We start from the raw sequence: 17,584 nt of genomic DNA on the forward strand, positions 1-17,584 counted from the left end.
GTGTGATAATATTATGTGGCTATTATACATGTATATGATTTCACTGTTAGAAGTGGCTCGTTGAGGGCAGGTGTAAATGTGCTAAAAATGAGTCTGACACCTCTGGCCTGACCCAGACGGGCTGAACATTTATTTCCAAAGTGCACCAGCCTGTCCATGATGGAAACCAATAATTAAATCATGATTTTATTTTTTATTTTATTTGAAAAAGCATGGAATTTTACATAAAATTAATGACGTATGTGTTTAATTCCATTCATAATCAATTAATGACACGTTTAAGTAATTATTTAAAAAATGTATTTATTTTATTCGTCTCATTTGGCCATCCATATTAAAAATCTAAATTTTTGATAAAGATTTTTCAATTTTGACAGAATTTATTTTTCCAGTTTTTTTTTTATTCATAATATTTGACGCAAAAAGCTGTTCCAATTTTTTTGGTAATTGAAACCCTTTTTGAAATGACTTCTTCAATAGCTGGACTTTAATACCTGCTTGTCACCTTGATGTCTGGTTGAAAAAGTGTGCAAAAGTTTGTTGAATTAAAAGGGATAATTGTGTAATAATATTATGTGGCTGATTGATTGATTGATTGAAACTTTTATTAGTAGATTGCACAGTACAGTACATATTCCGTACAATTGACCACTAAATGGTAACACCCGAATAAGTTTTTCAACTTGTTTGCTTCGGGGTCCACGTAAATCAATTCACGGCTATTATACATGTATATGGTTTCACTGTTAGAAGTGGCTCGTTGGGGGCAGCTGTGAACGCGATAAAAATGAGTTTGACAACCCTGGCCTGACCCAGACCGACTGAACATTTATTTCCAAAGTGCACCAGCGTGTCCGTGTCTGGAAAGGAGATGACGTGCACGGACATTATTGTGAAAAAAGCACAGCTGGCCTCCCGCACCGACCCCCAAATAACAGTGGGCAGGAATAGCATCTTCCACCAGACCGCGGCCTGTCATTAGAGCGCTGGCACGCTCCGCCGCCTTCCCCCGGAAAAGCGCCGCCGCCTAGCTCGTCCATGCGCAGGGCGCCGCAAGTGTGGGTGGACTGGGTTGCGAGGTGGAGTTCTGCTTAGCTTTAAGCGCGGGACGCGCGCCAAAATGTGAATTTCACTTAGCACTGGTTGCTAACGCAAGGCGTGGAGAGCCCTCATATTTTGCACCAAGGCGGAAGACTGGGTCACGTGACCAGCCGAGGGGTCCACAAGGTGCTCACAGAAGCGCTATTGAGTGGCGGCCCGCGTTGTGTTTATCCGGGAAGACACAGAGCGCCTTTGAGGTGCTCCCTGCCGCTCAGAAGTGGACTTGAGGAACATCCGTGGACTTTCTGCGGCGAACAAAACCTGGCTTTCATGCGTCGTCCTCCTGCATTTCATCTGACCTCACTCCTCCCGAAAGTCGCTCCTTTACCGACTGGGGGGGGAGGGGTGTGGGGGTGCTTGCACAGGTAGCCTAGAAAATGTGCGCGTGAAGGAAGGGGGGGGGGGGGGGGGGGGAGTCACGCCGTGGTTGTTCTTATCAAACAAACTTCTCCTATAGTGCACGGAGGCGTGTTGACGCGCACCTAAAACGCGAGCGCGCACCCACTCTCACAGGACGGGCATTCATACGGCTGCAACCTCCAAAGTACACACCAGAGGGAGGCAGGGAGGGGGGCGGTGGGGGGGCTTGGCACCTACGTCACATAGGGGGACATTGTCCGAAATGAAGACGTCTCTCCTAAAATGTTTGCTGCCATGCAAATGCTCGTCCACGTCTCGTACTGCGTCTGACCCAACATGGCGAGCGCGCCAGGAGGCACCAATGGGTGCTCTGGTGCTCAGGCTGGACCGGGCGCCGCACGCATGCGCAGCCAATAAACAACATCATGTCAACATCTTTACATATTGACCTAATCAGTATTTAATGTACATAAACATCAATTAACCACCTTAAACGTGTCTCTTTATAGACCAATCAGAGTCAAGATTTACCTTTTTTATACACACGCGTCCATTATCAGGTCGCACACACTTCCATACTCAAGTAACAACAATCAGGACGGGAGTTGGTCTTACCTGCCTGCGCCAGGGTGCTCTGGCACACGGCGAGCACCACGGTCACCAAGGCGATGGCGGAGAGGTCCAAGCGCCATGGTCTCCGTTTCTTCCGGAAGGGGCAAGCTCCAAAATCCATAGTGATGCGGTGGGTAGGTAAAGGTCTGCCCGGACAGACGCTGACACCAGGACGGGGTGCGAGGGTGTCCTCTCCCAGACAGACGGCCGACGAGAGGCACCCGACTGAACCTCCTGCGAGGTGACAAGACACAAAAAAGGCAGGGTTTCCTTGGGAACGGGAGGGGGGGGGAGTGAGAGCCGCCAAAGAGGGGGCCTTGCGGGATAAATGTCTTTTAGCAGGACGCTAAAGCCCCATGGAGACAGCCGAAGAGGGGAGAGACACCTGGAAGATCACACTCTCTCCCTACCCTCACTTTCCCGCTTTACTTTCTCTCACCAAGTGCGAGAGTGTGTGTGTGTGTGTGCGCGCGTGGATCGGGGGGCGGTGGGGGGCCAGAGAGAGTGGGTGTGGAGGGAGTGAGGGAAGGAAGGAGGAGGAGGTGTAGGGCGTGCGTTAAGTGCGCTCTTGAAGATCCCCGGACAGTCTCTGACGGCACAGTAAGACGGAATAAAAAGATACAAAAGATTATTATAATATCCCCATTTTCTTGTCTTTGTGCTTTTCTTTCTAAAACTACAACAACAAAAAAAGACTTCTCTTCCCCTGCGCGAGAGCAAGCGTCAGGCCGGCCAATGAGAGTTCTGTCCGCGCGTCGTGCCGAGCCCCTCCCGGCTGATTGGTCCGTCCCACGTGGCCACGGTTTCTTTTTTCCTCCCGTCTCCAAGCGAGATCAAAGTTCGACATCTTCGCGTTGCCTCTCGTTAGTGACGTCACTTAGGTTCTAGTTTGCAGCTTTTCATTTATTTTTCTTTCTTCCCTCAAGCCGTAAGACTCTTGAACGCATCATAATTAAATTATCCCCTCAACTCCCCCCAAAATGGATTAACTCGCTGGAATAAAAAAGACAATACAACATTCATCCATAAACGTGGACCCATGTGAAAAAGTGCAATATATTTATCTGTACAGTAATCTATTTATTTATTTATTTATTTATATATATGTATATATATTTATTTATTTTATATATATACACTACCGTTCAAAAGTTTGGGGTCACCCAAACAATTTTGTGGAATAGCCTTCATTTCTAAGAACAAGAATAGACTGTCGAGTTTCAGATGAAAGTTCTCTTTTTCTGGCCATTTTGAGCGTTTAATTGACCCCACAAATGTGATGCTCCAGAAACTCAATCTGCTCAAAGGAAGGTCCGTTTTGTAGCTTCTGTAACGAGCTAAACTGTTTTCAGATGTGTGAACATGATTGCACAAGGGTTTTCTAATCATCAATTAGCCTTCTGAGCCAATGAGCAAACACATTGTACCATTAGAACACTGGAGTGATAGTTTCTGGAAATGGGCCTCTATACACCTATGTAGATATTGCACAAAAAAACAGACATTTGCAGCTAGAATAGTCATTTACCACATTAGCAATGTATAGAATGTGTTTCTTTAAAGTTAAGACTAGTTTAAAGTTATCTTCATTGAAAAGTACAGTGCTTTTCCTTCAAAAATAAGGACATTTCAATGTGACTCCAAACTTTTGAGCGGTAGTGTATATATTTATATATTATTTATATATATTTATTTATTTATATATGCACCTTATTGCTTTTTTATCCTGCACTACCATGAGCTTATGTAACAAAATTTCGTTCTTATCTGTGCTGTAAAGTTCAAATTTGAATGACAACAAAAAGGAAGTCTAAGTCTAAGTCTTTCACTTTTGCTAGTGTAAGGAAAAACAATCATGGTGATCATTAAATACACGTGACAATAAACGACTGTCATTAGGATTGGGTATCAATTACAGAAAGTTAATTGGTTCCGGGGACTCACCGTGGTGAATACATTTTCACAAAGTATAAATGATTCATTAAAAATTGAATTTTTTTTTTTATAGCTACAGCATAAAGAAACCTTGTAAATACATTTTCTAAACATTATGACAGCCCATTAGACATTAAATGACACCTCAAGAGTCATAGGCGCCGATCTACATTTCTGCCAGTGAGTGCTCGGTGTGTGTGTATTTGTGTTGTCCCGATACCAAAAGTATTTTGGTACTTTTCTAAATAAAGGGCACCACAAAAATTTTCATTATTGGCTTTATTTTAACAAAAAATCTCAGGGTACATTAAACATATGTTTCTTATTGCAATTTAGTCCTTAAATAAAATACTGAACATACAAGAGAACTTGTCTTTTAGTAGTAAGTAAACAAACAAAGGCTCGTAATTTAGCTGCTGACATATGCAGTAACATATTGTGTCATTTATCATTCTATTATTTTGTCAAAATTATTAAGGACAAGTGGTAGAAAATGGATTATTAATCTACTTGTTCATTTACTGTTAATATATGCTTACTTTCTCTTTTAACATGTTCTATCTACACTTCTGTTAAAATGTAATAATCACTTATTCTTCTGTTGTTTGATACCTTACATTAGTTTTGGATGATACCACAAATTTGGGTATCGATCCGATACCAAGTAGTTACAGGATCATACATTGGTCATATTCAAAGTCCTCCTGTGTCCAGGGACATATTTCCTGAATTTAGATTTAGACTTAGACTTCCTTTTTATTGTCATTCAAATTTGAACTTTACAGTACAGATAAGAACGAAAAATTGTTGCATTAGCTCATGGTAGTGCAGGATAAAAAAGCAATAAGGTGCAGATATAAATAAATAGATTACTGTACAGATAAATATATTGCACTTTTGCATATGCATCCACGTTTATGGATGTATGTTATATTGTCTTTATATTCCGGCGAGTTAATCCATTTTTAGGGGGAATTGAGGGGATTATTTTGATGCGTTCAAGAGTCTTACGGCCTGAGGGAAGAAGCTGTTACAGAACCTGGAGGTTCTGCTTCGGAGTCTGCGGAACCTCTTTCTAGAGTCCAGCAGTGAAAACAGTCCTTGGTGGGGGTGGGAGGAGTCTCTGCAGGTTTTCTGAGCCCTGGTCAGGCAGCGGCTTTTTGCAATCTCCTGGATAGGAGGAAGAGGAGTCCTGATGATCACATTATAAACATCATTTTAAAAAATAATAAACAAAATAAGATTTTGTGATTTAAAAAAATAAAAATAATAATGGATTAGATTTTATATTGCGCTTCTCTATTATTAGATACTCAAAGCGCTCATAGAGAAGTGGGAACCCATCATTCATTCATACCTTGTGGTGGTAAGCTACATTTGTAGCCACAGCTGCCCTGGGGTAGACTGACGGAAGTGAGGCTGCCAGTTTGCACCTACGGCCCCCCGACCACCACCTATCATTCATTCATCACTCATTCACCAGTGTGAGCGGCACCGGGGGCAAAGGTGAAGTGTCCTGCCCAAGGACACAACGGCAGCGATTTGGATGTCAAGAGGCGGGGAGCGAACCTGCAACCCTCAGGTTTCTGGCAGGGCCGCTCTACCCACTACGCCATAGTAAATGTAATCATAGTAGTATCGACTAGATACGCTATTGTACATGGTATCATTACAGCGGATGTTAGGTGTAGATCCACCAATGGCGTTTGTTTATATTGTAGCGTCCCGGAAGAGTTGGTGCTGCAGGGAATTCTGGGAATTTGTTCTGTAGTGTTTATGTTGTGTTGCGGTGCAAATATTCTTCCAAAATGTGTTTGTCACTATATGGCATATGTTTATGACAGTGTTGGCATTGTTCATACTGCCACCCTTAGTGTGACATGTATGGCTGTTGAGTAAGTATGATTCATTCGCTCGTGTGCAGTGTGTTCCAAGTTAAGATGATTGTGTCATTAGTTCATTACTGGGCACAGTGAAATCTTGGTTAGACTTTATTAATAATAGACTATGTGAGTTGGGACCTTTATTATGTAAAACGGGCCAAAATTTGCCACAAAAGTAACAACAACAAGATTGATACAACAAAAATAATTTTAAAAATTGAAAGTTGCTGTCAATCCTACGTGGGTGCTCGGGCTTCGAAGCACCCATGGGATCGGCGCCTTTTGCCAAGTGTCACCTTTACACACATCCCTATTTTTCATTTTAATCTATTGCCTGAGGCTGAGCCAATCAGCAACCACAATGATTTGGTCTCATCTAGTGCCCAATATTACTGTAGTAGTTAGGCTGTGAATCTTTGGGCACCACATGATTCAGTTCGATTCTCAAGGGTAATGATTCGATTCAGAATCTATTCTCGGTTCAAAATCAATACTTTTTTTAAATAACATTGGGTGCTGGATCTATGATTAACTGTATTCCTCCATTAAATAGATAAACAGCTCAAACAAATGTATACATCACTTATATATATATATATATATATACATACATATATATATATATATATATACATATATATATATATATATATATATATATATACATATATATATATATATATATATATACATATATATATATATATATACATATATATACATATATACATATATACATATATATATATATATACATATATATATATATATATATATATATATATATATATATATATATATATATATATATATATATATATATATATATATATATATATATATATATATATATATATACATATATATATATATATACATATATATATATATATATATATATACATATATATATATATACATATATATATATATATACATATATATATATATATATATATATATATATATATATATATATATATATATATATACATATACATATACATATATATATACATATACATATATATATATATATATACATATACATATATATATACATATACATATATATACATATATATACATATATATATATATATATATATATATATATATATACATATATATATATATATACATATATATGTATATATATATATACATATATATATATATATATATATATACATATATATATATATATATATATATATATATATATACATATATATATATATATATATACATATATATATATACATATATATATATATACATATATATATATATATATACATATATATATATATATATATATATATATATACATACATATATATATACATATATATATATATACATATATATATATATACATATACATATATATATACATATATATATACATATACATATATATATACATATATATATACATATATATATATATATATATATATATATATATATATATATATATATATATATATATATACATATATACATATATACATATATACATATATACATATATATATATATATATATATATATATATATATATATATATATATATATATATATATATAAACAATATTTATTTTTTCATAAGCTGCAAAAAAAATCTTTAAATTTTACTTTAAAAACTGGCAGCTCAGTCACCAGAATTTTACGGTAAAAGCAGTGGTTTTTTTTTTTTTTACAGCATATAAAAAAATAGAATAAATGGAATGGAAAAACAATACCACTGTTTTTAGCGGTAAAATTCATGCAACAGAGCTGCCAGTTTGTTTGTTTTTTACCGTAAAATCTTGTTGTTTCAATGTTTTTTTGTTAGTTTTTTAACGTTTTAGTATCTTACTGTATATGGAAAAAAACAGTACCAAAGTTGATTTTACGGTAAAAAAAACTCAGTCGGTGGAATTTAACCTTAAAATCTATTGTCAATTTTACAGTCTACAATTTGATTGGTAATTTTTAAAAAAATCATAAGTCAAGCAGATATTTAAGTACAGTATTTATCTTTATTTTAACAAAACATATGTTTGGAATACAATATAGTGTAATATTTTGATTTTGATAATATTGAATTTTAAAAGATATGCAATTGCATGCAGTACATGATTTTTAATGTCAAAAAGGGAAATAATTATATTTACTAAGAAAAGATTAAGCATTTTATTAACGCATATTATTTCCAGGCTTTCGCGGGCCACATCAATAATGAGGTGGGCCAGATTTGGCCCCCGGGCCTTGAGTTTGACACCTGTGATCTACATCAACAATGTGATTTGCCTTGGTGGCTGGACAGGACAGATTAGAAAAAAATAAAAATAAATCACAATTTAAAAAAATATACAAAATCAATTTTTGATTGCTTTGAAGAATCGTTACAAATAAGAATCGCGATTTATTCGAAAATACATTTTTTTTGCCACCCCCATGTAGTATTGTTATTTTTTAGTTAATTTGGACATTGTTATGCTAAAAATGCTTAATTTTGATCAAAAAAACATACAATATGTGCTTAAATAAATCTGCACTAGGGGGAAGCCGCACACTTTGAAGCGCATTGTGGCAACATACATACATATAATACTTAAAAATATACCAATTTTGCCTTTTCACATTTTTAAAGAATTTTGTGACATGCAAGTTAAACAATAGTAATTTAAATGCTATAATAATATAAATATAATTATAGCTAAATAATGAATTAAAGGGGGTGTTTGCATCTTTTACGCTAATGGGAGCGCTAACTTTCAAATGGATTTCAAGCATGACACCCCACCCTCTTACGCTTACACTCTTTGATTTTAGTCTGATGTGTACGCGCATTAGCTTTCTTTGTTGCTAGCTAATGATAGCAATTTGCCTAGCTAATGATAGCTACCATAATCTATTGTAACAAGGTGACTGCAAATTGTTACAGTAGAAGCTCATTGTTCCAATTTTTCAAGTCACGAACCACAGACTGGTTAAAAATATGCTTTGTTGTGCGATCCTTGTCCCTGTGTACAGATGTTTTATCAACCCACAGCCATTTTGTGCCCGGCAGCACATGATCAATATCTAGTGGTCGCACCTGTCTTTAGCTATTTTGTTTGGTTTTAATTATTTTTTGGCATTTTTACTAAATTTTTCTAATACTACTAGCTCAATCTGAGTCCAAAGAAATCAATGGACAAGCAATGTGTGATTTGAAGTATTAAGTATCCACAGCATTTTTGACAAAGCCTCCTCCCAAACCCGGCTTTCTTCCACAGAACACCTTAAGCAACAAGGTCGAGTGGATTTATTTTTTTAATCCTAATCATTGTAGCAACCCTAAAGTTAATGAGTTTTGCGATTTCAAACTTTTGAGTGCACCACAGGGCTAGTGACAGTTTGTGGGAGTGTTGGCAGGGTGGCTGCTAGTTGTTATTCTGGCTTTTTTATTACCGTATTTTCCGCACTATAAAGCGCACCTAAAAACCTCCAATTTTCTCAAAAGCTGACAGTGCGCCTTATAATCCGGTGCGCCTTATATATGGACCAATATTGAGCCACAACAGGTCTCGCAACTACGGTAAGCAGCCGCCGACTTCATTTCCCCCCGTAGAATAAGAAGCGCGCGGTGCATGCTGGGATATATGACTGTGCGAGGCATGCCGTTTCATTTCCATTTGTATGTTTATGTAAAGACCCCAAAATGGCTCCTATTAAGAGACACGCTTACGACACAGAGTTTAAACTTAAGACGATCAGTCACGCAGTAGAACACGGGAATAGAGCAGCAGCGACACTGACTCGATTAATGACGACTTCGACGAGACGGCATGTTGGATGCCGTATCCGCCCAACTGTTTAATTCGGACACTGAAGAAGAAGAATTCGAGGGATTCGTAGATGAGGAATAACTTCATAAGGTGAGCTTTACATGTTTATTTTGTGTGTTGTGTTGTGTGACATTAACGTTGAGTTATTGATATATCGTTATTGCTTTGCACTATTTCAAGTGTTACTATATTGTGACGTTTGATTTACCGTAACAGTATCAGACTGTTTTTTTACGTGTTTATTGAATCGAGGAAAAGTTCCCCTCCACTATGTGATATAAATGTTGCACTTCATGTTATACCTTGCTGTTGTTAAAAAAATAAACAAAATACCACGTTACTGACTTTACCTGGGGAAAAATAATAAAACAGCTGTTTATTCATTTTGGGAGTGAACGGAGTTGTCAGAACGCTGGTTTGTAATCTATTAATAAAGTTTGACTGACCTATCTGACTGTTTTGTTGACATTCCCTTTAGCACAGCTCCATCTAATGGATGCATAACGTAACCCCAGCCTCTACTGTAGCGTCTATTCTATGCGCCTTATTATGCGGTGCGCCTTATATATGAACAAAGTTTTAAAATAGGCCATTCATTGAAGGTGCGCCTTATAATCCGGTGCGCCTTATAGTGCGGAAAATACGGTAAAAAGAAAGTTGGTCCATCACCCCCTTATGTCATTTTGATTTAGACTACTGTATAGCGCTTCATATTGTGTTCAAAGTGTACAAACCTTTACTAAAATATGGACCTTTGTCAAGGCTGGAACCCATTATTCACGTTTACATTGTTTCTAAAGGATTGAAAATAAGATATTCTTAATCTCAGTATGTTAATGACTGAATTAATTAATTACATACTACAAAACTGTTGTGTATACTAATCCACAGATGTTATTTTATTATAAAAAGGTCAGTAAATGATTCTATATATTTGTAAACGCTCTGAAGTGGGAAAGGGATAGGATTAAATAACCTTTGCTTCTTCCTACTCCTTTTCGGACATGATGTAAAGTGAAATGATATGAAACTGTGATGTATTATACTGTAAGTGTGTTCATGTTCGAAATAAACTAAAGAAAGAAAGAAAGAAAGAAAGAAATTTGCTTCGATATAAGAGTGACAAGCCTGAATGGTTGACTAAGTGTTAATTTTACCTCATTTATGTAAATATTAATTCAGCACCAAAATGAGGCACGTGTTTCTACTTAGTTTTTCAGTCTGGTTGCTACCGTTTACACCAGTGCTATTATGGTCCTGAGTTTATCGGTAGACATCCATATTCCGGTTGGAATTGACCAAACAAACCGTATAAAAGAAAACGGACTATAAACCGTTATGTATGCTACCAAAAAAAAATACACACGAACGCACCCTAAAATATAGTCTTCTGTTCTTTGCTAAGGGTGCGTTCACACTTGTTTCCTGCCAGCTGGTCGAAATTCTAGTAGAAAAAAACCCTACAAGTGTGACCCGGAGACATCACGTGCAACTTTTATATATGCTTGACTAGGAGCATTATTTGGTCTGTTGACCCCAAAAAGTGTCAACGTCAACCAGACCGTACTACATTGACCACCAAGTATCTATTTCAAATATTTGGTCTGCAACAGAGTACTGTGAACGCACCATATAAAGTATACCAAACCTGAACAAAATTAGGATTACTAAACCTTGGCTGTTGAAGTAAATAACACTTTTGTAATGTTCCAATAAAAGAAAAGTAGGCTACAATAAAATGGAGTCGTTGCTGAGTGTGCATACAAAGTTGCCAACCCCTCCCCGAAAAAAGAAGCGCAATCAGAGCAAAACAGTGAGGCGAGCTTTGATGGCGAATGAGAGGGAGCAGCTGCACTCCTAAACTATCATCAGGGCTGCTGCATCCAGCAATTATCTTTGAGGAATGTATATAAAAAGCTTGTTCGGTTTTCCTACCTAAGTATTACTAAGAAAAATATGATTTTATTTTGATGTCCTGAGCATCACACAGTTTCTCTGTCTGGACAAAAAAAAACCAAAAAGAAGCAGGACTGTGAATGTGAACACCGTGTTGGAAAGCTTTAAATATCTTCCAGTACTGGTGTCTATTGTCTCTGGGACATTCTTGGTTTCAGAATGTGTGCTTCTGGCTTGTGAGGTCTGCCAGACCAGACCTTAAAGAGGGAGGCCAAGATATGCTAAGTTGACTATACAGTACATACTGTACAAAACAGAGGCCGATACATTTTTCGACATTATTTATATCATTTTTATGTAAATATGTTTTTCCCGCAAAATTCAAAACAGAAATATTAATACAATTAAATAACAACAACAATATAAATAAAAGTATATACATTTGCACATTTATAAATATTATTAATAATATTCAATAATACATAACGTTTAAAAAAAATAATAGAAATGTGTAAATTATTGGTAAAAATATATTGGTCAATACATTTTTCAGTGTTTTTTTTGTTTGGAATTGTAATTTACAATAATAATTGCTGTATAACTGTAAATGTTAAATATATTAAAAAAAAAAAAAAGTTTTAGTTGCATTTACCTAAATAATTCTTGAATCATCAATATTGTTGAACCGATTACAAACATGCAATTTTGGAAAATATATTAATATATGATGAAATCATTGTTTTAAAGGGAACGTAGTGAAAGAAAATATGCTTGTCATAAGTATAAAGCACAAACTGTAATTAAACAAATGACAAAGACTTACATTATATAATATAAAATCCCGGAAAACCGCCCTGACGGATCAGAAGTGCAAAAGTTAACAGTGAATATTAGTGATGAAATGGACATATTAAGTAAGTTGTATTCATAATATCGTTGTAGTATGATTAATAATAAAGAGGACAGTATATAATTAGAATCTATGTCAATATTATATGTAACCACACCAGGCACGTGCACACATAGGGCCCTATGGGTGCTTGAGCCCCTGCCGTTTTTTGCATCGTCTTAAAAAATGCCCTCTGCCTGTGTGTGTGTTTTTTTTCAGTTTTTTTTTTCTTTAAACAACATTAATAAAATTCCTGTCAGGGATGTAAAAAACAAAAAACAAAAAAAACCAGCGGTACAAAAACTCCACGTTTTCTTGTAATACCGGGTTGTTTGAGCCTGCCGCTTTCGCCAGAGAGAGAGAGAGAGAGGGCGAGTGAGTGAGGAGAGAGAGCCAACTGCGCCCCTGAGGAGACGTGACGGTGGAGCAACTTGAACCTGTGAGTTATGGTCTAGTCGCCGTCCACTTATTCAGCATCTAATATGGGTAATATTTCAGAAAAACACTGTATTATTCTATTATTCAATGTGTCAGCTTCTGTTTTTGCCGGACGTCGGAGCACGATGATGATAGTATATATGATAGTATATATCTGTATCATGAATCAATTTAAGTGGACCCCGACTTAAACAAGTTGAAAAACTTATTCGGGTGTTACCATTTAGTGGTCAATTGTACGGAATATGTACTGTACTGTGCAAGCTACTAATAAAAGTCTCAATCAATCAATCAATCAATCAATCAATCAATCAATCAATCAATCAATCAATCAATCAATCAATCAATCAATCAATCAATCACGGCGCATCAATTGAGCACGGCACATCAAGTCCGCACAGAGCAGAGCGGATCGTGCGGGACAGGAATAGTGTACAAAATACAAAATAAAACACCGGGTTAATTTTCAAAATATAATGCACTGTGTTTACGGCGGATCACATTTTTCTCACAGTAAAGTTTTAGATATAAACTTTATTGTGACTTTGCTATTACTGTGTGGGTTAACAAAATAATAATAATAATAATAATGATCATAATAACAATAATAAGAATAAGAATAATGATAATGATAATAATAATAATAATTATTATTATTATTAATAATAATAATAATAATAATTTCAGCATTCTGGGGATATAAGATAAATGGGTTATACTTGTATAGCGCTTTTCTACCTCCAAGGTACTCAAAGCGCTTTGACAGTATTTCCACATTTACCCATTCACACACACATTCACACACTGATGGCGGGAGCTGCCATGCAAGGCGCTAACCAGCAGCCATCAGAGGCAAAGGGTGAAGTGTCTTGCCCAAGGACACAACGGACGTGACTAGGAAGGTAGAAGGTGGGAATTGAACCCCAGTAACCAGCAACACTCCGAATGCTGGCACAGCCACTCTACCAACTTCGCCACGCCGTCCCTAAGATGTAGGTTATCTGTTAGGAATATTACCATCTGTGTTTAAACTTGATTCATGTTGATTATGCCTGCAGCACAATGCCAAAAAAAGAAAGGATACAGCCCTCTACTGGCCCCTGGTCCATATTTTTGGCCCTGTATTGCGTTTCAGTTGTTTAGTCTGAGCATTAAGTGAGAAAGACCATAAGTTACAACTTGATGGTGTTTTCATCAAGTTAAGGGAAGAAGGACAAATTTTCACATTGAAGTTTTTTCCATTTGGGTATTTATTTTTGTATTTTTTTTCAAAGTTCATGTTGCACTGTTGAATGTTCAATATTAAAGTGCTTATCTTTGACAATAAATAGCCTAATAATAAACCAGTGTTTTGTTGCTTTTCATGTCTTCCAAGCCTATGATAATGTGAATTAACTCATTATGACCATAATTTATTGACACAAAAGAAATGGCAATCACTTTTACCTACAAAGGACACACAGCTAAGTAGTTAGCTTCCTATTAGCACATTTAATTTGACATTAATTTCCATATTGTGTAAAGGACCAAAAAAAAAAATCCTGCCCTTTTCTGACTTTGAGCCCCTGCCCCTCTATAATCATGTGCACGTCCCTGAACCACACCATCTCTACATAAATGATAAAATAATGAGTATGATATGCTGTACATTTAGGATGAGTATGATTTTCTCTTTATGCACGCATACAAGTATGGAGAAATGGGAGTGTTTTTTCTAATTTTACATTTTTTTTATTTCGTAGCTATCCCTTTAATATTTATATATTTAGTATAGGAAATTTACTGTAATTATTTTTAGATTTCTGAAAAATAAAAAGGAAGCCATGCTAAAGGACAAGACATATCATTTTGTGAAATCATTGCAATAAAGTAATGAAAAAAAAGAAAAGAATATTCAAATAATTTTTTACATATAGAAAGTGACCATTTTCTAGAACCTTTTCATCATTATGGACTTCATCATAATTGATATTGATATGTTATTTTTTGATAACTATAAAAAATACAAATAAATAAAACAAGCTGTATAAGGGCTGTACTTCAGACATCCATGTCTTATGCAAAAGTCCAGCATCAGTTTGCTCATAATTAATTTGAAATAAATCGATGTATATTAGTGAACTGTTTTTTTTTTGTATACATCAAACTTAAATGTCACTTTACATTCGGTATTTACTAATTACGCTGACTTTTGAAATGCATTTTTCTGTTGTCTTTTGAATACCCACTTGGTTGTACGCACCGCTGAAAAAACATTCTTAAAGCGATATATATTTTATTTTTTTACTTTTTGGGGTTTGTGATCATGTATATGACACACACACACACATACACAAAACCGGTTGCCACAGCAACAGTCAATGGACACAATCTGCTAAAATGACATCATGGTAATCAACATGCACGCAAGGTATGACCCCTCTTATCCGAGAGACGCTAAAAAGCAACAGGTGCTTCCAGAAGAAAGTTTTTATAGTGATTCATCTTCCTCCGTGTCCAACGTAATGTTGGTCACGCCATTTCGGCTGTGAGGAGAAGACGAGGAGAAAATTCAGCTTCAGGGCGTCTCTCTCTGTGTGCTCCAAAAGTAGAACCTTGTAATTAAACTAAAGCAGCCATGTTATAATGCTGACTTCCTTAAAAACTCTCTAATGGGCTGGGCCGCACACACGCACACTCACACACACAGCAACCACAAGTCACAGAAATAGACAAGAAAGAAATGGTGCAAGAGGGTGGGGTGGGGGTGGGCTTTTCACCCATGAGGGCTACAGAAGGAGCCCACAGGTGGAGGTGGTGAGCGGCGCCAGGTCGAGAAGGAATTTAGACAGAGAATGGGTCAGTGATTCTGCACCCGGCCACTGAACACACCCAGCAAACCACATACCTCAAATAGGCAGGCTGGCGAGGAGGGGAGGGGCTGAATGAGGGCGAAGATGGGGGGGTGCAAGCAGCTAAATTGGGCGTGTTTTTCACCGTAAATGGGGACAAAGGAGGTTTGATATAAGAACATATTTAGTGGATCTGTTGCTCTTAAGCTGTGTTTCAACTTGCACACTTTTGGTTTGAGCGCATACGTGCGCTCACATTGAGGAGCACATTTAGTGAGTGCACAGTGATGGACACTTACCACCCTCAGTAGTCGCCATCTTGGCCACGTAGCGGAAAGGGAGGGACAAACTGGATACAGTGGAGGCTGAGGAGCAACACCTTAAAAAGGAGTGAAAAACAATGTCAAGTGGCTGTGTTTTTTTGTGTTTTTTAAAATGCGAATAAAAAGGAATAAGTCATTCTTTTTTTAGTAGAGGGAAAAAGGATAGCAGTCCAAATGTTTATTGGGCGGTGCAAATGTTGGTGACAATTTATTTTGACTCGGGCCACATTTAGAGAAAACAATTTGTATGGGGACCGGTATATCTATTTTTGGGAAAAAAACTCACAATAATGTCTGATTGAATGCTAAAAACGTAATGACACCCCGCCTTAAAAAACGTAATGGAATTTTACATATGTCTATGAACGATAAAACACTGAATATTGACAAAATATGAATGTCACACCCCCTTTCGATCGACATATTTTACAACCAAGTGAAACGCAACAAAAATGCAACAAACAGTGAAATATGAACGCAAAGGGTACAATATAAACCCACCTACAATCTGATATTTGCTGAATTTCCCCCAGGGATCAATAAAGTACTTTCTATTCTATATATCCCTAAGCTTTAGAACTTTGTTGTGAAAATCTCCTTCCGCGTCTGTGGAAATGCTCCCCACCCACACTGCTTGGTGCCTCGTCTGAGCTGCTGTGACGTAGATTACCATAGTAAGTAATTAGATGACCATAGTAACTAATTAGATTACCATAGTAACTGGTATATCATCCATAAGCGCAGATTCCAACCATTGAAATACTTTGTATAGTTGAAGACTTACAGTCATTAGAAAACATGACTGCACATCATAATGGCAGCTACAGTTTCCATCTTAAAGATCTAAAAAAAATATTTGGGAATGTCCGGCGGGCCAGATTGAAAAACTTAACGGGCCACATGTGGCCCCCAGGCCTTAATTTGCCCAGGTCTGGTCCAGAGGTTGCAATTCATCATTGTAAAGAAGAGAGAAAGAACAAGAAAAAGAAGAAACATATTGTAATCGATGAAGAAGATGAGGTACAAAACCCAAAACCAGTGAAGTTGGCATGTTGTGTTATTGGTAAATAAAAAGAGAATACAATTATTTGCAAAGCCTTTTCAACTTATATTCAATTGAATAGACTGCAAATACAAGATATTTAATGTTCGAACTGAGAAACTTTTTTATTTTTTTCAAAATAATCATTAACTTAGAATTTAACGGCAGCAACACATTGAAAAAAGTTGGCACAGGGGCATGTTCACCACTGTGTTACATGGCCTTTCCTTTTAACAACACTCAGTAAACGTTTGGGAACTGAGGAGACCAATTTTTGAAGCTTTTCAGGTGAAATTCTTTCTCATTCTTGCTTGATGTACAGCTTAAGTTGTTTAACAGTCAAATACAAGTTGTGGTATTTTAGGCTTCATAATGCGCCACGCATTTTCAATGGGAGACAGGTCTGGTCTACGGGCAGGCCAGTCTAGTACCCGCACTCTTTTAGTATGAAGC

General features: G+C 36.6%; 1 protein-coding gene across 4 annotated transcripts in view; it reads right to left on the minus strand.

Moving 5' to 3' along the window:
* col11a2 (collagen, type XI, alpha 2) overlaps window positions 1-17,584 on the minus strand; it is a 92,141-nt gene that overhangs the window by 55,038 nt on the left and 19,519 nt on the right. For all 4 annotated transcript variants that reach the window (XM_062047441.1, XM_062047440.1, XM_062047438.1 and 1 more), the window contains exons 2-3: window positions 16,066-16,145; window positions 2,077-2,307 (exon numbers count right to left, since the gene is read on the minus strand). In XM_062047441.1, the coding sequence (XP_061903425.1) occupies window positions 2,077-2,307; window positions 16,066-16,084 (250 nt within the window). In that variant the 5' untranslated portion in view covers window positions 16,085-16,145. The remainder of the gene's footprint in view (window positions 1-2,076; window positions 2,308-16,065; window positions 16,146-17,584) is intronic.

Source organism: Entelurus aequoreus, linkage group LG05 (genome assembly GCF_033978785.1).
Source record: "Entelurus aequoreus isolate RoL-2023_Sb linkage group LG05, RoL_Eaeq_v1.1, whole genome shotgun sequence".
In the NCBI taxonomy this organism is placed as follows: domain Eukaryota; kingdom Metazoa; phylum Chordata; class Actinopteri; order Syngnathiformes; family Syngnathidae; genus Entelurus; species Entelurus aequoreus.